Here is a 22,427-nt window from a genome sequence, read left to right as displayed (position 1 = left end):
ATGTGCATTTATGTATGTGCATGTGTGTGCCCATTTTAGAAGTCTTCTGGGCATCTGTAAGTGCAACTGAGCCTATGCAGCTGTTTGCCTGCCTGCATAAGCTCAGGTGCTTCATGAGAGTCCATGTTCTCTGCCTATACATATCTGATGGGTGAATGAAAGTGATGGGTTTTTCTTCTCACAGTTGGGAAGAAAGATGGGTCTAGAGAACTTGGTTCTTGACTTCAACAGCTACGAAGGTCCCATTTATAAAACTCATGCTTTCTACATGCTCAAATGTGGCTGTTCTTGGTCTGGACCATTGGCAGCCCATGCCCAGCACTTTTCAAGAGGATAAAGGCTATTACCTGTGTAGCTTTGGAATGGAATGGAGAACTATGTTAGGAAATATCAAGGAGGCAAAAGTGTGTCTGACTTCATTTGCCGTTTCACTTAATTCTATTCGGGGAAACTAAATTGTTGGTTTAATAATACAGTATATTTTAGTAATTGAATACTTGAAGAGGAAATCCTGTTGTCCCTCCAAAGGCACCTTAATGATGCAAAGTTTTCAGGGGCTTGTTGATCTTGCTTCTTTTAAACTATAGACTAAGATTAATTGGTCCTAGAAACATCATGTTGGTATGTTGTATCCGGTTTAATATAAATATAAAAATAAATGTTTTAAAAAATTCACCTAACCTTGAAAAAGAGGCAAGTTTATGCTTGAAGAAGAGATACTCAATTAGTTCTCATAATTAACAGCAATCCAACAAAAATAAAATTACGTTGCAAAAACTGGTTTGTATGTGGGGGTTTTTCCATTTTTGTACATTTGCCAGCAGGAACTTTTATGCAAGAGACTCTGAAGAATCAGAGCAAGTTGTTACAGCGAGTGCCACACTTTAAACATTTGAGGAGAAAAAGAGAGATGCTAACAGTCTTTCCAGCGCAGGGTCAGCCCTTCTCCCTTGCGGTAGGTGAGAAACGCTCTGTAATAATCCTGGGTTTCTCCATTGTTTTCTGTGGACACTGCCGCCATGGGGAGTATTTTTTTGAAAAATCATTACTATTATTTTAAAATGCTCCCTAAGGAGACAGGAAGGTTTCTCTCTAGAAACCTGAAGAGCGACTCTTATTATTTCGCCCCCTTTGTAGCTCTAGGATTCCGTGGCCCACGGAGCGGACGAGGAAGCCTCCCTTCTTAGGCATGCGCGTTAACGAGAGAGCTCGGCAGAGAGTGGGCGGGGCCGCAGGTTTTAGTTTTCCGGAGTCGAACCCACGTGGAATCGGGGCGGAGCGTCGGGCGCGGGCGGGCGGGCTCTCGAGTTGGAATTCTGGCGGGAGCGCGACGCGGAGAAAGACGAAGAAGGCCGAAGGTCGGTCGGGCGGTGCCGGATTCCCGCGGGAGCGAAGGAGGTCGGGAGCCTCGAGGGCCGGGTCAGCTGCGCACCGGCGAGCGAGGGGCAGCCTCGGAGGGAAAAGGTGAGGCGGCACCCAAAGGCCACGCGCAGGAAGGCGAGAGGCGCCCGAGAGCCGGGAAAGAGGCCTAGAAGCGCCGGGGGAAGCCACACGAGGCTCCCGCCAGCCAGCAGGCCCCGGGCGAGAGAGCGAAGGCGCCGGCCCGCTGCCCTGGGATCTCGCGTGTCTCTCCTAGATGGAGGGCAAGGGTCCTGCCCGGGGTGGGAAATCTCATTCAAATCCCAAAGCGGCTCAAACAGCAAATAACCACCAGACAAAGCAGCATCGCCAAATACAGTTTAAGATCCATGGATTAATCCACAAAGGGTCAGGCGTGATTCTTTTCTGCCGTTGTGAGAAATAAAGCGAGGGCCCAGTGGCATCTGGATCTAATCCTTTATACTCTCTATACTACAGTATGATTGTGTCGCTGCAGCTCACCCCAGAAATAATGTTGTTGTTGTTGTTTAGTCGTTTAGTCGTGTCCGACTCCTCGTGACCCCATGAACCAGGGCACGCCAGGCACTCCTGCCAGAAATAGGGTTGTCAGATTTGCAGATGACACAACCGTGATCGGGCTCATCTCTGGTAAGGAGGGTGAAACGGACTATAGAGATGAGGTGGAGCGGCTGACATTGGTGCACAGTTAATAACTTGCTCATAAATACAAAGAAAACAAAGGAGCTTGTGGTGGACTTTAGGAGACAGAAGAACCAGGTCCAGCCACTTTTGATTGATGGAATCTGTGTGGAAAGGGTAACAACGTTCAGATTTCTAGGCATTGAGCTACAGGAGGATCTGTCCTGGAGTGTTAATGCAATGGGGCTTGTGAAGAAGGCGCAGCAGAGACTATTTTTTGAGAATTTTAAGGAAAAACCAGCTGCTGCTTGCCTTCTATCACTGTGCCATACAGAGCGTGCTCACGTACGGTTTATGTGTGTAGTACGGAAGGTGTACTTCTCAGGATAGAGCAGGGCTGTGCAGAATTATTAAAACAGCAGAGAGCATTATTGGCTGCTCACTCTCTACCTTAGAACAAATCTACACCACCAGGTGCCATAGAAAAGCAGTAGACATATCAAGAGATCCAGCGCACCCTGGTCACCATTTCTTTGAGCTCCTGCCATCGGGATGGAGATATAGAACAATGCAAGCAAGAACGAGCCGTCTCATGAACAGTTTCTTCTCTAGAGCAATTTTGGCCTTAAATGGGAAGTCTGAATTTTGAAGTCATCTTATTTTACTTGTTATATTGTATCGTATTGCACTGTTTTAATTAGGTTTTGTAGAAATTTTGGATTATGTGGATCTGAGTGGAAGTGGTAACAGTAATTTCGTTGTTCCCACAAGGGGACAATGACAATAAAGATTATCTTATCTAATACTGTATCTATCAGGTCAGTAGCAGTAATGCTTTTTGCCATTGAGCAGCATTCCTTCTGGATCCAGAGGTTGGGTGACCAGCCGGCCCTAGGATTTAGTTGAGATTACTGCATCTTAGGGGTTGGGCTAGATGACCCTGGGATCCCTTCCGGCTCAAGGATTCTATGATCAGCTGGAATATTAAAGGCAAGGGGGGGGGGAAATCACTGTCACAGCAGCCAACCAGATTCCTATTATGGGAAACCTAGGAGCAGATCCGAGCACAAGAGCATCTCTCCCCTCTTGAGGTTTCCAGCATTGCTGTGGAGGCAGCAGTACTTAATCATACTTTCTGGGTATTGGACTGTTGGGGTGTATTCTGCTGGAAAGGGTTATCTTGGACCAGGGGTCCCCAGACTTACCTGGCCTTGGGCCAGTGCCTCGAGCGCGCACCCATATGCGATTTCCGGCATACTTCCAGGTCGCTGGGAGCATCGGAAATAGCTTGTGCACATGCGCCAGCGTCATTTCTGATGCACTTCCGGGTTGACGGAACACCGGAAATAAATTGTGTGCATGTGCATGGCCTCCTCCAAGTCGGAAGTGCACAGGAAATGACACTGGCGCATGCGCACAAGCTATTTCCAACGCTCCCGGCAACCTGGAAGTGGGCAGTCACACTGCGCCGATAAGAGCGGGCAGCAGGGGTTGCCGGGGGGCGGATAAATGAGTCTTGCAGGCCGTATGTGGCCCCCGGGCCATAGTCTGGGGACACCTGTCTTGTACCATGCAAGGCTGATGAGAGCCCCAGCAGTTATTGATTATATACTCTCTTCTGCTTCTCCACTCAGGTGCTACATGGCTTCTCTACCGCTTTGAATATTAGTGATACATTAACCTTCTGCTAGCCTTTTAATTTTATGGCGCTCCACAGAAATTAGCTTCATTTATTAGACATTACATGTTTATACAGTATTGTTCTTATGTGTCTCTAGGGTACGTGAATTCTTCAGTTAAGTCTCTGCTGGAAAAAATATGGATGGTGAGTTTTGAATTTTTCTAATCTTCTAAAGCCATTCAGTTTCTTCCAGGCTTGAAAATGTTGTCACTACTCCTTACGCAAGGTAGAACAGACCAGCCAGGAAGAGAAGGTTGTTGCCAGTTGATTTGGAGGCAGTCCCATTCTGTTCTTTTCAGCCAGATAAATGGCACGTGGAGGGATGCTTGAAGAACTTGAATTTTGTGAATTCCTGTGCAGAATTATTTGATGTGCTCTGCTGCTGAACTGCATCCCCATTTGTTTCTGGAACATCATTTCTGAGCTGGCTTGAATACTGGAACTAGATTAAGCACTGTCTGTTTTCTAATTGTGGCTCTCATTAGATGCACACTTGCATTGTATTGGGGCTGGGGGTTGTGTGTCATCTGAGCCCTGGTAAGTTGGTCCTTTTTAATTATTTTCTTCCAGGTGATGATAACTTGGACCTGCTAGCCTCCCTGTTAGAAGAGAATGAGGCAGCTATGGGACTGGAGTGTGAGGAGAATGGTGTTAATGTGGCTGCAGATGGAGAGCCAGATGATTATAATGAGCTGTTTGATGCAGAAGATGATGAATCCTATACTGAGGAAGTGGAAGCTGATGAGGGAGAGTCCAGTAGCTGCAAAGAAAATGTGTCTGAGTTGTTTGGAGATGTGGGTGACCTGTCAGAGGAAGAGGAGGAGAAAACTCTGCAGGAAACATCTCATTCTCTAGCTGAAAAGGAGAAGACCAATCAACATCTGCAAGGTAAAAATCATTCTTTCATTTTGGATGGTTTAAAGTTGCTCACCTTGCAAACCTGAGGTTTTTGTCTTAACCATACCTATTAATACAAAAAAATTTCAATGCTTAATCTAATCTAGCCAAATCCTCCCTCCCCACTGGCTTTTTCCTTGGATTTGGAAAGCGGATTCTTAGGTTTGTGCTGATTTCAGTGCTTAAGTTCATATGGATTTTTAACTGACCGAATTGGGGCTATGGAAGAAAGAATGGATTTTACAGGACTCCACAAGTGTGGCGCAGTGGGATCTGTTTGGAGCTGCCCTAGAGATGATACGCTTGGATCGTGTGAAGGACCTCTGTGCTGTGCTCTCAGCTCCTCTGTTCTCGGAAGATTTCCTTCTGTGCCTTCTAGCTGAAGGTTTCGATTTGAAAGCAAGTGGGAGGATAGGGAAATAATCAAGGACCTCTAGACTCAAATCAAATCAAATCCGTTTATTGTGAGGACCATGCCTTTACACAAATATCAACACAACAGTAATTAAAAATATTAAATAAGACCTCTAGACTCAAACATCCCTGTGTTCTGTCATGGCACAGATTAGGAAGGATAGACCTAGAGAAAGAGTAGTGGTTGTGATGACACTTGTTAGGCCAGGCATGTCCAAAGTCCATTTTGGGGGCCTAATCTGTCCCCTGTGGCAGTTTATTTCCTGGGGTAAAATCCTAAAAATAACAACCTCAAAAACTTCAATCCTTAAAAAAAGCTTAACAACTTTGGTCAGCCCTCATGGCCCTCCACTTCATCAGATCTGGCCCTCTTTGAAAAAAGTTTGGACACCACTGTGTTAAGCATTTCACATTGTTCAAGGCGGCAGAAATGATGGTTTGGGATCAGAGAGAAATCCAGTATGGTGCGGTGTTAAATGGAGCCAATTATATCACAGGCGATCTCTCCTATTAAAGTCTGGCTCTTGGGGAGTGAGATTTGGGCACTTTACAAGAAACATGGTAAAAATTCGAGTTTTGGTTATGCACTTCACTTTTTACCTAAGTTATTTTTATTGATGAAAAATGGCTGTTTAATTAACCATGTATTTAAATGTCCATTTATTGTTTTCATCTTAGATGAACTGAGGAAATTGCGGGAGCAGATGAAGACACTCCAGGAGCAACTGCAAAAGACAGCAATAGGGCAGCCTGCTAACTTAGTCCCTAGCAAGAAAAGTTCTGGTAACTGGATTATTTGTTTTATGTAGCTGTTGAGCATCTAAACTCAAGCTTGTTGTTTTGGTTATTGTGGTAATCCTTAGTGATACCGTATCTCTTTGGAGTCTTTAATATCAAAACATTCTATTTGATTATGTGGATTTTTATAAAAGCCAGCCTGAGCAAGTTGTTAGACTCACTACATTAGAGGCTTGCTGGTGCATTCCTAGGAATATCAAGATAATAACCAGAATTCCATATTACCCATGAACTTGAAGCTTGGTGCATTGATGGCCCAAAAAATCCCCATTTAAAAATATGGAAACGTATGCTTCTCATCCCTCAAAATGGAGGACGTACCATCTCCATTTGGGAGTAAATATAATCTTTTTGTACACCAGCAAAACTTGCATGCTAATCCCTCCATAGGTATTGCTGCTTTGGCTGCATAAGGAGTAGAACTGAGTTTGCTATTCATATACAGGATGTTTTATTTAAGAGGCTTATTTCTTCTCTGGGGAATGTAAAGCTGTGTCTGACTCAACCATGAGGTCTTCTAGATGTTGCTGGACGCCAGCTACCATCATCCTGACCATTGACCATGCTGGCTGGGAGTGGAGTGATGGAAGTTGGAGTCCAACAAACTGCTGGAAGGCCACCCTGACCCTAACTTGAGTTTGCACACTCTGTTTCACCGTCTGGGTCAGTTCATAATTTATTATCAAGGAAGCCATTAGGGCTGCAGTCTTTAAAATGCACTTAACTGGGGAGTAACCCCATTACATATTGTAAATGCACTGTAAGTCACTGTAAGTCTTTTAAATATTCTTCCATTTCTTAACCAGGTGAGTCTCCTGCTGCCCCCTTAAAGCAAAGAAAGCTTCATGAGTCACCTTGTTTCTCAGCCCAGCTGAGCTGTCCTGCGTTGACCCCGAACACAGGCCAGGGCCAGAAGCTGAAACCTACACAGTCAGGTATAGTAGTCAATATTTGTTCTCAGTCACGTCAGTTGGTACACAATGTTTTGAATTTCATTTTCACAGAAATGATAAATATTACTTTGCCTGTTTTCTGAAATTAATGTTGCCGAATATTTTTGATGCTGCCAATGTGGATATGTTGTCAAAAGAATTGATCTTATGTATTGTCTTGGCAGCATGACTAAGAATTGCAATTCAGTGGAAAACAACCCCGAATATTACACTGGGTGCTTAGTACCACTTACTCTGGAACAGAGCTCTAATAGAGAAGGTCACACATAATCGCAGGTCACCCCTAAAGAAAATGGGCTTACTCTTCTTGTGAATCCTGCAGCAAGAATGTAGCAGGCAGGCTGGATATAATTCTGCCTGCAGAGTTTGAGATGTGTTGAGCATGGGGAGCCTGTACATGTGTGAATTACAGGCATGTGTGCTGAAGAGGGACTGATGCTGAGGGAGATGGTGTTTACACTGGAGACCCCTGCTGGATCAGACCTAAGGCCCAACTAGTCCAGCATCCAGTTCTCACCAACCGGCTACCTATGGGAAATTGCACAGAGGAGATGAGCACAGCAGCCCTCCCTTCTTGGGCTTCCCAGCAACTGGTACTCTCAGGTTCCTGGGAGGACACAGCCACCAAGACTTCTTGTGTCAGCCACTGCTTCTCGCTTGTCCTCTGTTGCTCAAAACGGCTAGCTTTTGGCAGTGGGATGGGAAGGTGAAAACATTTTAATGCAGAATTAGTTGTCTGTCTTGGCTCTGTGACATGACGCACAGCTTTTGCCAAAGATTCTTTTTCTGAAAAAAGTTCACCAACTGTGCTTTTCACAAGTTATTATTGTTCCTTTCCCCCCCTGTTCCTCTTACAGAGAATAAAAGACATGCTTCAAAGCCAGCTTCAGGTTTGTCGCCTCAGCCTCTGAAGTCCGTAACTGGGAACAGACCTGATTTGGGCCCCAGTCAGAGATCCCAAGGGCCAAAGAATGCCAGTGTGAATAGTCAAGAAGTCTCCTTTGAAACTTTCTCTGGACTGAGGCTAAGGTCAGCAAGCTTATTGGGGAAATGGTGGGTTTGTTCCTTGACTATAGCTTGTCGCCTAAAACTGTTTAGATACCTTGCTAAAAATTTTTTTTAAAAAAAAAGCACCACAAATTTATGGATTTTGACTTCTGCATGAAAGGTGCAAATTCATTTCTTTTGAATATTTTTTTAAAAAACATACTTCATTGAATTTCAGCCACTGAAAAGCTTAGAAGCTAATTTCTGAGACTGAATTGTCTGACCAAACTGCGGGAGGCAGTGGAAGACAGGAGTGCCTGGTGTGCTCTGGTCCATGGGGTCACGAAGAGTCGGACACGACTAAACGACTAAACAACAACAACATATATATATATATACTTCAAAAAGAAAGTGGAGATGCTCAGGAAGCTGATTTTTGCATCCCATACCAATTCTGAGCTCTGTGTATTTTTGAAACTCCACACTTCTTCTTTCCCTGGGCTGGAAATGTTTACACAGACTAGTGCTGAACCCCCTCTTGTTGCCCTGAGTACAGGGTATTTGGTTGAGCTCTACCTCGGGGATTTGGTGGAAGTTTCCCTATCCCTTTGTCATTCTAATAGTTTCCTCCTTGTTTTCCTTGCAGAAAACCCCGGGTGTCCTCTGTTGAGATGGAAAGAAAAATGACAGGCCGAAAGTTTATTCAGCTTTCTCAATTGCAAGACAAGCTTGCTTCATTAAACCTTGAGGAAACAGACTGGGTGACGTTTGGAGTCATCATAAAGAAAGTCACGCCTCAGAGCTCCAATAACGTAAATAGTTTTATGATATTATGTCCTCAAGTACGACATTTTGTTGAAGTAAAAAATCGGTTCCCATCTCAAAATTCTTGTTTTGTTTAATGTATGGATAAGCCTACAGTCCTCTTGGGCACCTTGAATGTTGCCCTCTGCCCTATTGCAGTACTGCTGCTGTAAACGCCATCACAGGTAGGGCTGTCCTCTCCACATTCCTGATGAAGCTGAACGTTGGCAGATAAAAGAAAGTACTTATTGTACTTATTCATGCAGCACACAGTGATTGGTCAGTATATGGAGTATAGGCAGTGCTTGGCTGAAAACAAACCATAGTGGCTGCTATGGTTAAAGCATTCAAAGTAGCTGCTTCCCAAAGCAGGTCACCATAAGCATACTTACTAGGGAGCAAGCTCCATTGAACACAGTGGGATTTCTGCACAAACATGCATAGGATTGTGCTATTAAACAGCTTTACAGCAGACATCTTGCTGTGTATATAATGTTCGCTGGTGATGGTAATTATTTTAAGGCTGACTCGAAGGATTGTCGTTATTTTGTTATTCTTTTTATTTGCTCCCGCTCTGCATATCCAGGGTAGAACCTTCAGCATCTGGCGCTTGAATGACCTGCGTAATTTCAGCCGCTGTGTCTCATTGTTTCTGTTTGGTGATGTTCACAAAGATCACTGGAAGACAGAGCAAGGCATGGTCATTGGACTACTCAATGCTAATCTCATGAAACCGAGAGAAGGATCAGACGAGGTGTGTGTAGATCTGTCTCTATATAAAATATATATTTAAAAACAGGTGATTTGGGTTTTTTGACATACATTTTCTTGATTTCTCCATAGGGAACTCCTTCAAGCATATTGCATAACATGCTTTGCATAGACATCAGTGTAGAAAAGATGAGGAAATCCTTTGTTTTCTCTGTCTCCCCATATAAATATTCCTGCTCCTTGGCCACAGTTGCATCTGTCTCACAGGAAATCTTTGAAGGCTTCTCTTTAACTACGTCTTGAAGTAGCAGACCCTTGCCTCTCTTGGTGGCTGCTCAGTCCCTGGAGGGTCTCTGACGACGAGGGAAGCAAGGGCTCTGCCTTTGTATCCCCTTTGCGGAGGGTACATATCACTGTGGAAACCTGTAAAGGCAAATAGCATAGCTCAGGCATCCCCAAACTTCGGCCCTCCAGATGTTTTGGACTACAATTCCCATCATCCCTGACCACTGGTCCTGTTAGCTAGGGATCATGGGAGTTGTAGGCCAAAACATCTGGAGGGCCGCAGTTTGGGGATGCCTGGCATAGCTGAACAGTGCACCTCTGATCATATTGGCTGGCTTCAAGTTCAGATTTTGTTCGGGAGATGAGACCTGGTGGCAGTTAGCTGAGGGAAGCAGTTGGTGAGATTCACTAAGAGAAAATAGAGCTGTCACAAGTTTGCAGACAATTTGCAGTTCTCTTTACTTGCAAATGCCTCGCCCTACAGATCCAGAGGTCGCTTTCACTCTCTGCTTTTTTATTGGATCTCTCACTCATCTGACCTGATCCAGCCTCACTGCTGAGGTTTTTATTGAGCAGGGTATGGGGCTTGTTAGGAAATGGCGGTTGTCCTGACCATGATGTGTAGCAATGAGGCAGTGGGAGGGACTCAGATGTCATAGACCCACAGAGGAAGGATTGCGCAGCTGTGTGTGGAAAATCCTCCCACCACTTCTCAAGTTTTTAAGGAAGAAGTGGCACAGAATCCTTGGCATAGCAAGATGTTAATTTGAGCCCTGGACTGAATGCTTGGCTATTTTCAGTTCAAAAGAATGCTGTGCATGAAAAGGATAACGTTGATGAAAAAGAATAAATGGTGTTTGTCCTCGGACTAAATCTCACATGGTTACTGGCAGGGCATCCCAGTCACATCCAGGTGCCCTGTTCAATGAGACCCTATTCAAGGCTGAGGAAATGCTGCATTCTTTTCACCTGATGGCAGCTATCAAGCCATGGGCGAAGGGCGTGGAGGAAATGCAAGTGCCTGCCAGTATAGTCCACTATTTGACTGAAAAAAAATTTGGAAACCCTTGCTGGCAACAAAAAGAGGCAGAGAAGTCCCTGTTTCAAAATAGCGCCAGGCAGCATCTTGGCTGGGACTCTCATGGCTTGAAGAGGGGGATGCAATGTTACAAATATACACAGCCTATCTACCATTCTCCCCCTATCAATCTATCTATCTATCTATCTATCTATCTATCTATCTATCTACAGTGGTACCTCTGGTTAAGAACTGAATTCATTCCGGAGGTCTGTTCTTAACCTGAAACTGTTCTTAACCTGAGGTACCACTTTAGCTAATGGGGCCTCCCGCTGCTGCCGCACGATTTCTGTTCTCATCCTGAAGCAAAGTTCTTAACCTGAGGTACTATTTCTGGGTTAGCAGAGTCTGTAACCTGAGGTACCACTGTATCTAAGACAACAACAACAACTTTGCTGGGGAGCAAACCAAAGGAACACACATTTTCCTGTATCTTTTCTGAGCAGGAAATGGGAAAGCCAAGCCTTGGTGCTTGCTAGAAACAACTGGTGACCGAGCAGAGTCAAAATCTGTGGACCCCTACTGACTTCTCACAGCAACACAAATTTTCCCTTGATAATGGCACTTAAAGCACTACCACCTCCAGTGAAAGCTAATGCCCCTGACTGAGACGAGTCCCTTCATCTCTCTCTGAATACTGAAGTGTGTTGTACTTCTTCTGGTTAGGTGTGTGTGTCTGTCGATCATCCCCAGAAGATCTTACTTCTGGGTGAGGCCATGGACTTGGGAACCTGTAAAGCAAGGAAGAAAAATGGTGAGCCCTGTGCACAGATGGTTAACCTGGTATGTATAGCTTGTCTGACATTACCCTGTGCTTGGTGTGAGGTTGTGCAGATGTCACCTGAGGGTTTACGGTTTAGTTTTGTGATTGTGCTAGTCACAATTTATAGCAGAAGTTGCTGACTTTTGGTGGCTGATGGGCACATGTGCATGCTGGTGTGGGCACCACAACCTGCTGTGTTGCATAGAGTCTAATGCTACTTCCAAGCTTGATTTCAGAGTGGGAAGGGAACCCTGTGGTCACCAGGAAAGGCTCTGTTGGCACATACCGTACGTGTCTGCAGCCACCATATTGGCAGCCCTTTATATTAGAGCAGAGGTGTTGACCTCACATGTGTTAGAGGGCCAAACTGTCCAACCAGCAAATGGCCAAAAGGCACACCTGTTATTTTTCTCCCCACTGACAATTTACCAGGTTTTGATGGGAAAGGGCAAGAGAAGACAGTAATAGGATTTCCCCTTCCATATTTTGCCTGCCAAAATCCCTTGATCAATACCACTCCTCAGTCACGGGTTCTTCTCTTTTTCCATTTGCATGTACAAATATGTGGGCTTGGCATTTCCTGCTTCCTGCATCTCCATTCCAAGTGTCTCCCCAGATGTGCCAACTATATCCTCCAGGCCTCCTGCCCTGATAGCCTGGTTCTGCACACGTGGATACCAGTTCTGCTAACCTAATGGAGGTTGGGGCAGTGCTGGTATTGAGGCCTCCTGTGTTGTTTGTAGGATAGCCCTTTTGTCAGCCAAACACCTGATCAACCCAGATTTTGAAGGCATCTCAGAGACAACTGGTGCCTCACATTTCTATGCTTAGTGTTTGCTGGAAACTTCTGATTTCCCAGTTTTCCCACTAGAGCCCAATGCTAGTTGCAAACACAAGCATGTTTCCTTTTCTCATATTTTGCTCTGTTGTGACAAGTACACTAGGACGAACTCCCCTCTGTCTTTCTCTTTCTTCAGAATGAATGTGAATATTGCCAGTATCATGTCCAGTCCCAGTACCGGCGGCTCAGTTCAAAGCGGGCGGACCTGCAGTCTACCTTCTCAAATTCCCGAGCTCCAAAAAGGACAGCAAAGAAGAGCCTTGGCTTGAAAGAGAGGCTTTGTCAGGAGGGCTTTTACTATGGCGGGGTTTCCTCAGCTGCTTATGCAGCTTCAGCGTAAGAGAAACTACATCTCAGTGTCCTTCTGTGGAAGTTCCCCTCCTGATGATTGTGAATGTTGTTCACTTGCATTTCTTTATGAATTTAACTTTATTAGATCAGTTTAAAACAGGGGCAGGGGACCTTTTCAGCCAGAGGACCACATGGGCAACCTTCTGGGGCCACAAATTGGCAATGAGCAAGGCCTGAGACAAAAGTAAATTTTCCCTTTGTATGGAAGACTCCGTGGACTTGTGCTGGTGCAAAACATTTAACTGCTGTTTCAAATTGTGTTAAATGTTTTGTGTTGCTGGGGTTTTTAGTGGTTGGTTTATTGGTTTTACATGCTGTGAATGGCCAACAGAACGCAATTGGATAGTAGAAAACAGATAATTAGACGCAGTTTTTAACTACCCTGCTATAATCACAACCAGGGTAATTCCCCCTCCCCCAGGACTTATATGGGTGATGTCATTCCCTCTGTTGAGTTGTGCTCTGCTTTTACCTCTTCAGTGCAGCAGCTGCTGCTCCAAAGAAGAAAATCCAAACAACTCTGTCCAGTTTGGTTGTAAGGGGAGTTGATGCAATTCTACAGGAGACCAAGCAGAAACTGGGTAACACACTCTCTTCTGTTTTCTTAAACTGTCCCCTTGCTGTAAAATGTATTTAACTTCCATCAAACATGGATAGCTCAGTCAGTTGTGCAGGAGACTCTGTAAACCATGATTTGCAGCTGGGAGCCAGCCTTGGGAATGTATAATCTTTCACCTTCTCCCTTTCTCTGTCAGCTTCAGGATTTTGTGTTACTTGAAGACTGGCACAAGCCATGGCCAGCCCTAACCACGTTTCCTCATGACCTGTTTCAAATTGTGGCTCATGAATGGAACTTGGCTGGTGTTCATGATGTTACTTACTTACTTATCAAACCTTTATTAGGCATTATGCAAATAAAACCATAAAAGAGAAAATAACATATAAAAGCCTTGAAATATATATAAAAAGGCAGCAGTTGGCTACATACATATATATATATATATATATATATATATATACATACAGAATCAGTGGTTTTCCTAGTTAACCTGCTCCTTGGAGGACTGCTACCAAAAACTCGGCTACCCCCGCCGTTACCCTTTGGTCAATGTCAGATAGGCAGAATCCCACACTTTCACCTTGCTGGGGTTCCAGACCACCCAAAAGAGGGGACAGCACACGTTGACGGAGCGTACTGTACAATGGGCAATGAAAGAGAATATGCTCTACAGTGTCCGGGACATTCATAGAACATCTGCAGAATCTTTTGTTTCTAGGAATGTTTTGGTATCTTCCCCTGACAAATGCCGAGGGAAAAACATTCAAACGGGCCAGCATAAAAGCCCTACGTTGGGCTGGGATTATTAACTTAGTGACGTAATTGGCTCTGCTATCTAAGATACTTAAATCATAGAATATGGGGGAGCAAATTTTGTTTACAGCTGCCATAATATTTTGTCTCTCGACATCCTTTAGTCTAGTTAGGATATTATGGAAAATGTATTGCTCGTTAGAATTGTACAGGGGCTCCAGCTCGATGCCTAAAGATTCAATCTTTTTTTCAAGGTACTGATACCATCTTGATTTATAGGAGTCTTTGAGCAAATCAGCGAGCAGACTTGATGGGGGGCAGCGAAAATGGCAGCGTAACCAGTATTTTATTGAGGTGGTCCAGGCCCAATATTCCATTGTGTGTATGCCTATTTCTGCACACATTGTTTCATATTTGATCACAGTTGGGAGTCCAAGAATACGTCTCAGAAAGCTGGAGTGAATCTTTTTTAAATCACTGTTATATGCTTGGACCCATAGCGGGATTCCATAGAATATCTGGGATTGCACTTTTGTTTGAAATATCTGATTGGCCGCAGGAATAAATTGATTACCTTTCTGATAATAAAAACGGGCAACTGCTGATGAGGTGCACTTTGCCTGTTTTATGGCATTTGTGCGATGATTTGCCCACCCTAAATTGCTCTGGAATAAGATTCCCAGATACCTATAGATTTTCACTTGTTGGATTTCTTGCCCTCTTATTTTCCATTTCTCTAATTTCCAACCATTCGAGAAGACCAAAATTTTTGTCTTCTCATAATTTATAGAGAGTTTGTTACATTCGCAGTAAAGGATCAGAGAAGATATAAGACGTTTCAGACCCAAGCTCGTTAATGATAGTAGGACAGCATCGTCTGCGTATAATAAGAGAGGAACTGGGTTCTGATTAAGTTTAGGGGCATGTGATTCTATTTTTTGGAGGTGATCTGGCAAGTCTGATAAAAATAAATTAAATAGAAAGGGGGCAAGAATACACCCTTGTTTTACCCCTTTCGAGTTTGGGATGTCTGATGAAAGGTGACCTTTGGTGTTAAGTTTGACCTGACTGGTATTGGAAGAGTATAGATTTTGTATTAGAATCAATAAGCGCTGGTCAATTTTTAATTCTGCGAGTTTCCTCCACAGCTTTGGGCGGTCAATTGAGTCGAAGGCACCACGAAAGTCTACAAAAGCAGCATATATCTTAGATTGCCTTTGGGATCTGTATTTCTCAACCAAATGCATAAGTATAAGGCAGTGGTCTAAAGTAGAGCAACCTTTAGAGAAACCTATTTGTTCTTTCCCTGGTAAATTTAGATTTTTCATCCAGGTAAGGAGTTTAGATAAAAGGTGCTTAGCGTAGATTTTCCCTATCACTGATAATAGGCTTATCGGTCTATAATTCCTTGGTTCTTTTGGGTCGCCATTTTTAAAGATTGGGATAATTATTGATCTTAACCATATCTCAGGTATGATCCCATATTTATCTATGAGAGTAAACAATTGAGCTAAGGGTTCTGCCCACCAATCTATATAGGTCTTGAATAATTCTATCGGTAGACCGTCTGGCCCAGGAGATTTCCCCGATTTGAAATTTTTAACTATCTCTCTAATTTCCTCTTCTTCTACCCTTGGCCACTCCTGGAGTTTATTGATTTTATTTTTAGTGGTCTCATTTCCTTTAAGTTCACTGTGTAGATTGTTAAATACAGATGTAAAGTATTGGGACCATTTGGATTCTGCAATTGGTGGAAGAGTTAGTTGATTTTCGGCTTTCAGTCCTCCGTACACTAGGTTCCAGAACGCTTTGTTGTTTTTACTCTGAATTGAGTCGAATAATTGTAGCCATTTTTGGGTTGCATATTTCTGTTTCTTTTCGGCCAGAATGTAATGATATTTTCTTTTTTCATCAAGATAAGAGGGCTCTAGTTTACTGCGATTATTTTTAAATGTTTGGCGCAGTTTTCTTTTTAGCTGGAAACATTCATCATCAAACCAAGGGCTAGTGCTATGTTTAAGTACCCAAACCTTAGGTGGAGTACTAAGCTCTACGAACATTTGGAAGATTTCATTATAAATTTTCGGAATATCACTGTGGGAATTAGTGGTCTTTAAGTTGGATAATACTTGTTTTCTCAGGTTGGCTGTAAGTTTTTGCCCCACTGCTGCACTCATTTCCTGGGACCATTTTAATTGGGTCATTTGTTTGTATTGAGAAGGTTCTATGATATTGTACTTGGTTATTTTGGTTTCATCCTTTAAGTTAATAGACAACGATAATGGCTGATGGTCACTTTCAGTACGCGTTCCAATTTTGAGGTCCATGATCGTATTTATAATATTATAAGGGACAAGAATATAATCGATGACACTGCATCCTCGGGGGGAGAAGTATGTAAACTCCCCGCTTCTATCGCCTTTTGTTGAACCGTTCACAATCTGCAAATTAAAGTTGTTACATAATTCAAGTAGGTGTAAGCCTTCATTGTTTACAACCCTATCTCTGGAGAATCGTCCTATTTTCAGGGCATGTGCGATATCATTATCAGTATTCCAATTTAGTTTGCTACATAGTTGTTCATTGTTGGTTCCCACTCTGGCATTAAAATCACCTGCTATTATCAGTGAGGCATTTGGGTATTTATCGGTCAAATTTTCTATATAAAAGGTTAGTTGTGACCAATTTTCACTGCTGCTATTGTTTTTGGTTGGGGGGATATAGACATTTACAAGTAGCAAAGTATCGTCTTTTTGGGTTAAAAGTAGAGCTTGTGCAAGTGGTAAGCATTTTTCTAGCTGCTTGATTTCAAACCCTAAGTTGTCTTTGATCATACAGCAGAACCCTGCTTTCGGCCGGCCCTTTGTGTTTGTTTTCAATGCGGGTTTCGTATAGGAGGTGAATCCATTGATTTTAATATCTCTAGTTGACCATGTTTCTTGTAGAAGTATTAATTCAAAATCTTTAAAGAAGTTCATTAGGTCTGGGTCTCCGTCTTTGTTTCCCCACCCTGCAATATTCCAGGACAGCAAGCGTAGGATCCGTTTTTGAGTTGGTGGCTGGTTGACGGCATTTAGTCATTCTAGTTCTGTTATTGAGTCCAGCGAGAGATTTTGTCTTGTGCAGATACAGCCATTTGTCGCTGCTTTCGGTGGGGAACATATTGGTGGATCTTCTAGATTCTTTTTTAAAGTGCGGGAAATTAAAATTTCCTCCCTTTCTTGATTTTCTTCCTTAACTGTTCCTTGTTCCTGAGAAATTTCTGTGGTTGGCGGACTGTTATGGACAGTAGGACTGTTTTCAGTCTCTACTTCCATTTCTTTGGCCTCATTTGATGTTGAGCTCAGTGTGTCAGGTCTGTTGGAGGTCGTCTTTTGTTCGACAATGTTAGAGTCCTTTGTGGTACTTAAATAAGGGGTACCTATTTCGTTTGGAGCTAGTATTTGATATCTCAGCCAGGAATTTGTGGTCTCGTTACTGGAGTTTTTCCTTGCCATTTCATATTCTAAAGGAGGCTGGATTTGAAGCTCTGCATCTATACATTTAAAAGTTCCATTAGTAGCTCTCTTTTTGACTATGCATTTTGGGGAGAAGGCTGGTAAATGTAAAGTTTGATTGTGTATTGTTTCTCCTGCATTTTGTTGACCTTGTTGGTGTATTTCGGTCAATCTGGCCTGTAGTTTCATCAATTTACTGAGTATGTTTATTTGTTCTTTATCTGGTAGCTTGATAAAGTTACTCAGCAGATCTTCTTCTTCTGGGACTGTCCAGTCTATTGTGTCGAGGGCGAGGCTGTTATTTGATGCTACAGTCACATGGTTTGGGAGCTTGGATTTTTCTTGCGTGATTTCCCGGGTAGCTGGCTGTGGTTTCTCCCATCTACTGGGTTCTTCCACAGGAGTAGGGCAGATGTCGGCTTCTGGTGGAATGGCCTTGTTCATCTTGTTCTGTCTTTTAGATGCAATCAATGGTCTGAGTGATATATCTTCAAAGTGTCGATGCGGAATAATTCCTTTCTGGGCTAAATGAGCCTTTTCCCTTAAGATTTTGGTTGGAATTCTATGACTACCAAATCTTAGTAGTACTTTTTTGGAATATCCATCGTTAGTGAGCCTCTTGACTGCTTTTAAGTCAATGCTTCCACCCTCAAGGCCTAGGAGCAGATTTAGATGATGTCTGGCCCAGAAGGATGACTCCCAGTAAGGTAGGGGCCCTCTATATGGAAAAATGTGGAGAACAATCTCACATGGCCTCAGTATCAGGTTGACTGAGTGAGGGGGGCTTCCTCTGGTTTTTGGCTGGTTTAGAGGTATAAATTTGTATTTGTTCTGTTTATCTCCAGGGCTTGTTAAGGATGGCAAAAAGGGAGTGAGTTGCCTCCTTTCATCTGGGTTATCCAGCTTCTTGGAGATGTTTTGTAATTGTTCAAAGATTTTTTGAACTGTTTGAGCAGTCAATAGGCAGCATTCCTCCAGCAGCTCCACCTTTCTATCAATTAGTACTTGTGCCTCGATTATGGGAGTAGTAGCCTTGTCCTCATTTATTCCTAGGGATATCTCTTCAACTGTCTTTCCATGTAAAGGGTTGAGGAAGGTTTTGGGAGGAGATATGTGCTGTTTTTGAGGTAGCAGGTAATTATCTAGATTACTCTGTTTGAAACCAGAGGGCTCTGCGTCAGTTTCCGTATCAGGACACCTGAGTCTTTTGGCTCTTCTCATTGCTAGATTCTTCTTAAATCAATGAGATCAGACTTCTAAATAGAGTGATAAAGTGATAAAGTTCTTAGGTAGCAATCTCATTCAGTTCTCATTCAGTCCTGGCTGGCCTGCTGCGAGGAGTTTAAAACCAGGTCCAATTAGAGCACTCCTTTGAAGTATCCCCCCCCCCCTTCTCAGTTTGCTAAAACAACTGAGATGTTTGGGGGTCCACGAAGTTAGAGGTGGTGGGAGAAATTTGTGGTTTTATGAATTTGTAGTTTTTGGGGTTAAAAGCCCATTAGAAGTCCTTAAAGATCCTCGGAATAAGTTTGTCACGAGGAGTCAACGAGAAACTGGGAGGGAGTGCCTTAATGCCCGGGAGGGAATGTCTGAGAGCCTTCGTTAAAACTTCATTAACTTCATTAAGTCCCGGCACCGAGGTGGATAAGATAAGATGTTCAAAAGCACAACGAAGTAGTGAAAGGAAATAAAATCCAAAAGAAGGAGGAGAGCCAGCAACAAAGGCATTTAGTTAAAAGATTTCTTTGAGCTCCGATAAGAGCGTCTTACCTCGGCGCCATCTTTTTGTTTCCCGTATTCTGCCCATGATGTTACTTTCGGTTCACAGGTAGCTAGAAAGCATGGTTAATACTCAAAGGGAATAATATTAATATTCAAAGGGAAGAGAAGGAGGACATGTTCCAGAGACTGACTAAGGAAGAACAAGTATATTTCCAAGGCAGGCACTCAATTTTAAGTATGCCTAGGCCAGTGGTGAATCTTTTAGAGATTGAGTGCCAAAACTGCAACCCAAAACCCACTTACTTATCACAAAGTGCCAAGACGGCAATTTAACCTGTATACAGTGGTACCTCTACTTAAAAACACAATCCGTTCCAGGGTGCCGTTCAGAAGATCAGCGGTTTGAATCCCCGCGACGGGGTGAGCTCCCCTTGCTCGGTCCCAGCTCCTGCCAACCTAGCAGTTCAAAAGCACGTCAAAATGCAAGTAGATAAATAGATACCGATGCAGCGGGAAGGTAAACAGCATTTCCGTGCTCTGCTCTGGTTCGCCAGAAGTGGCTTAGTCATGCTGGCCACATGACCCGGAAGCTGTACGCCGGCTCCCTCGGCCAAGAACGCGAGATGAGCACCGCAAACCCAGAGTCGGTTACTACTCGACCTAATGGTCAGGGTTCCCTTTACCTTTCAGAGTGTCACTACTGCATGTGCACGAAGTGTGCAGATCGCTTCTGCGCAAACTGCATGGTGAACCCGGAAGTAAACACTTCCAGGTTTGCTGCATTCATAACCTGAAAGTTACGTAACCAGAGCAGTACGTAACTAGAGGTATGACTGTATCTCATTTTTCTGTGTGTTTCACGTTTCTTCTTCATGACTGCTGTTGTAATAAAAAATCCTTCATAAAAGTTATTACATTACATTCTTCATTAAATTTATCTTTCCATTTATATATAATTTTATGGTATAACTCAGTGCTTTTTTCCTTTAAAAATGTTTAGGAGTACTCTAATTTTGACTCTAGAAAATCACCATCGGGAAAAATAAATACAGTTCAAATTGGGAAAAATAAATATAGTGAATTTCTTCTCCTGTTATATTCACAAAATGTTTAGGGGTATGTGTCCCTCTGTGTCCCCACAGAAAAAAGCACTGATATTATTCCCCAAAAAGTGGTGGTATGAGCCTCGGAAATACACTTTTTCTAGAAGGTTCCACCATTTTGGCCACTAGACTAGTGTACACTGGAGGGCTATACTAACACACACACACACACACATACACACACACACACAAATAAATAAATATTCCCCTCAAGAAAGAAGGCTTGAGCTTCATCATGAGCCCTTTCTTTGCATCAGATGTCAAAGAAATAAACAACTATCTGACTTTTAGAAGACATCTGAAGGCAGGGCTGTTCAGGGAAGTATTTTACATTTGAATTTTTTTCCTGTTTTTAATGTCCTGTTGGAAGCCTTCCCAAGTGGCTGGGGAAACCCAGCCAGACTGGCAGGTTTAAAATAATGTATTATTATAATTTTTTTTATTTTCACTGTTTCTTCAGCTGTCGTTTGATCACAGCCTCCACGGAATGAATTTCTTTGTTGGCTTCTGCAGGAAAGCCCAGCGAACGTGTAAACCTATCAGTCCCTTCTTAGGTTGCTATCTTTATATGCTTACTGACTGACCTGGGAGTTAAACCCTGTTGAACTGAAGATGGCTTACTCCTGAGTAGGAACAGACTGGAGTGAAGCCACGGAGCATAAACAGTCACACCCGCTCAGCACCTCACTCACATGCCAGTGTCACGCAGCTCTAAATGCACCCAAGAGCAGAGCAGGAAGGCAGGTTGGGCACAACCAGACTTGATGGCGGGGAGGAGGAGCCAGCCAAGAGGCGGTTGTCAGGTTTGGTTGTTGGATGGGGTGCCCTGCAAGCCCTCCTCTCTTTCTCCCACTCCCGCGGAACAGCTGATCGCTGGGAGGCAGAGCTGCAGGCTTGACAGAGCGGCAGTTTCCTGCATCGCGGGAGCCTTCCTCTATTCCTCCTCTCCCCCCCCCCCCACGGAAGTGGCCAGGAGCTCCTGGACGACCGCACGCCTGCGCACAGAGAGTGCTCTGAATGTCCCCTCTGACATGCGTGCCATAGGTTCACCACCACTGGCCTAGGCTGTTATTAATCTGTGCGCTGCTTTCATCCCAGGTTTAGGCTTCTTTGTGTGTGCTTCGAGTAGTATAATTTTGACTAGTCACAACACACGAATTGTGTTCCTTGAGGCTGCATTGCCCTTAGAGTTGCCAACCAGTGGAGATTTATTTAGCTATCTCACAGGCTTCTGCAGTTTTAGTACCGTAGGGATTGTTCACTTGTCCAGTTTTTAATGTCTCCTAAGGGCTAGACATTTGTTTTGGATTTTCTTTGAAGGGCAAGCAGGACTCTGGGTCATCAACCGCCTGGGACTAGCCTGCGAGTCTGCTGCATTGTTACATTGCATGTTCTGTTTCAGGTTTGCCAAAACAACCTTTGCCATGTTCAGAGGAATTCAAAGAACTATTGTCAACGCCCTCTTTTGGAGCAAGGAACCTGAATAAACACCTAGCCAAAGCCAGTGCACCAGGTATGTCGGGGGGGGGGGAAGCAACCTATTTGACTCCTGCTGAGCAACATCTGACTCACCCACAACTTTCTTTATGTCCCCTCCAGTATCTGTTGGGAAGCAAAATCCAGCATTCCAGTCCATCTCTGCTTCAGCACTGATTAAGCAACAGAAGCAGCAAATGCTGGAAGCCAGGAAAAGGAAGTCTGAAGAGATGCAGAAGAGGTAACACCATGATGGTCATGTGAGGAAATGGTTCAGTAGTTCAAACGGCTTCTTTTGTAGTATTATTCACTGTAGGTGTGATATACTAAGTAACTTAGAATCATAGAACTGTAGAGTTGGAAGGGAGCATGTGAGCCATCTAGTCCAACCCTCTGCAATGCAGTAATCTTCTCCAATGTGGGGCTTGAACGCACAGCCCTGACATTTAAGAGACTCATGCTCTACCAACTAAGCCAGGCATGTCCAACAGGTAGATAGTGATCTACCAGTAGATCACTGGGTGTCTGAAGTAGATCACTGGTAGATCATTGGCTCCCCCCGAAGAAGCTGAACAACTGTGGCTCCCCTAAGAACCCCAGATTGAGCTTTCTGGGGGCATGAGAGCTCGGCTGCGCCCAAAGGTGACTCCTCTGCTCACCAGCAAGCTCTCTTTGAGAGCTCCAAGTTAGAGCAGAGTTGCAGTCGTGGGTGCCATTTTCGAGTCTACTGCTATC

General features: G+C 43.8%; 1 protein-coding gene across 3 annotated transcripts in view; it reads left to right on the top strand.

The window, feature by feature from the left end:
* The first annotated feature begins 123 nt into the window (after positions 1-123).
* The window catches only part of MCM10 (minichromosome maintenance 10 replication initiation factor), a 35,161-nt gene continuing 12,857 nt past the window's right edge, over positions 124-22,427 (top strand). For 2 of the 3 annotated variants that reach the window (XM_035127655.2, XM_035127657.2), the window contains exons 1-13: positions 124-1,464; positions 3,798-3,844; positions 4,271-4,588; positions 5,690-5,794; positions 6,616-6,744; positions 7,620-7,791; positions 8,396-8,561; positions 9,140-9,307; positions 11,294-11,410; positions 12,368-12,567; positions 13,063-13,163; positions 21,619-21,729; positions 21,816-21,933. In XM_035127655.2, the coding sequence (XP_034983546.1) occupies positions 3,838-3,844; positions 4,271-4,588; positions 5,690-5,794; positions 6,616-6,744; positions 7,620-7,791; positions 8,396-8,561; positions 9,140-9,307; positions 11,294-11,410; positions 12,368-12,567; positions 13,063-13,163; positions 21,619-21,729; positions 21,816-21,933 (1,712 nt within the window). In that variant the 5' untranslated portion in view covers positions 124-1,464; positions 3,798-3,837. Of the gene's footprint in view, positions 1,465-2,474; positions 3,845-4,270; positions 4,589-5,689; positions 5,795-6,615; positions 6,745-7,619; positions 7,792-8,395; positions 8,562-9,139; positions 9,308-11,293; positions 11,411-12,367; positions 12,568-13,062; positions 13,164-21,618; positions 21,730-21,815; positions 21,934-22,427 lie in introns of all 3 variants that reach the window. The other variant, XM_060279481.1, reaches the window with a different exon arrangement.

The sequence above is a fragment of the Zootoca vivipara genome, chromosome 10, assembly GCF_963506605.1.
Source record: "Zootoca vivipara chromosome 10, rZooViv1.1, whole genome shotgun sequence".
NCBI classification, from domain to species: domain Eukaryota; kingdom Metazoa; phylum Chordata; class Lepidosauria; order Squamata; family Lacertidae; genus Zootoca; species Zootoca vivipara.
The sequence above is the reverse complement of the archived record's forward strand: the minus strand, read 5'-3'. Positions and strand labels throughout refer to the sequence as shown.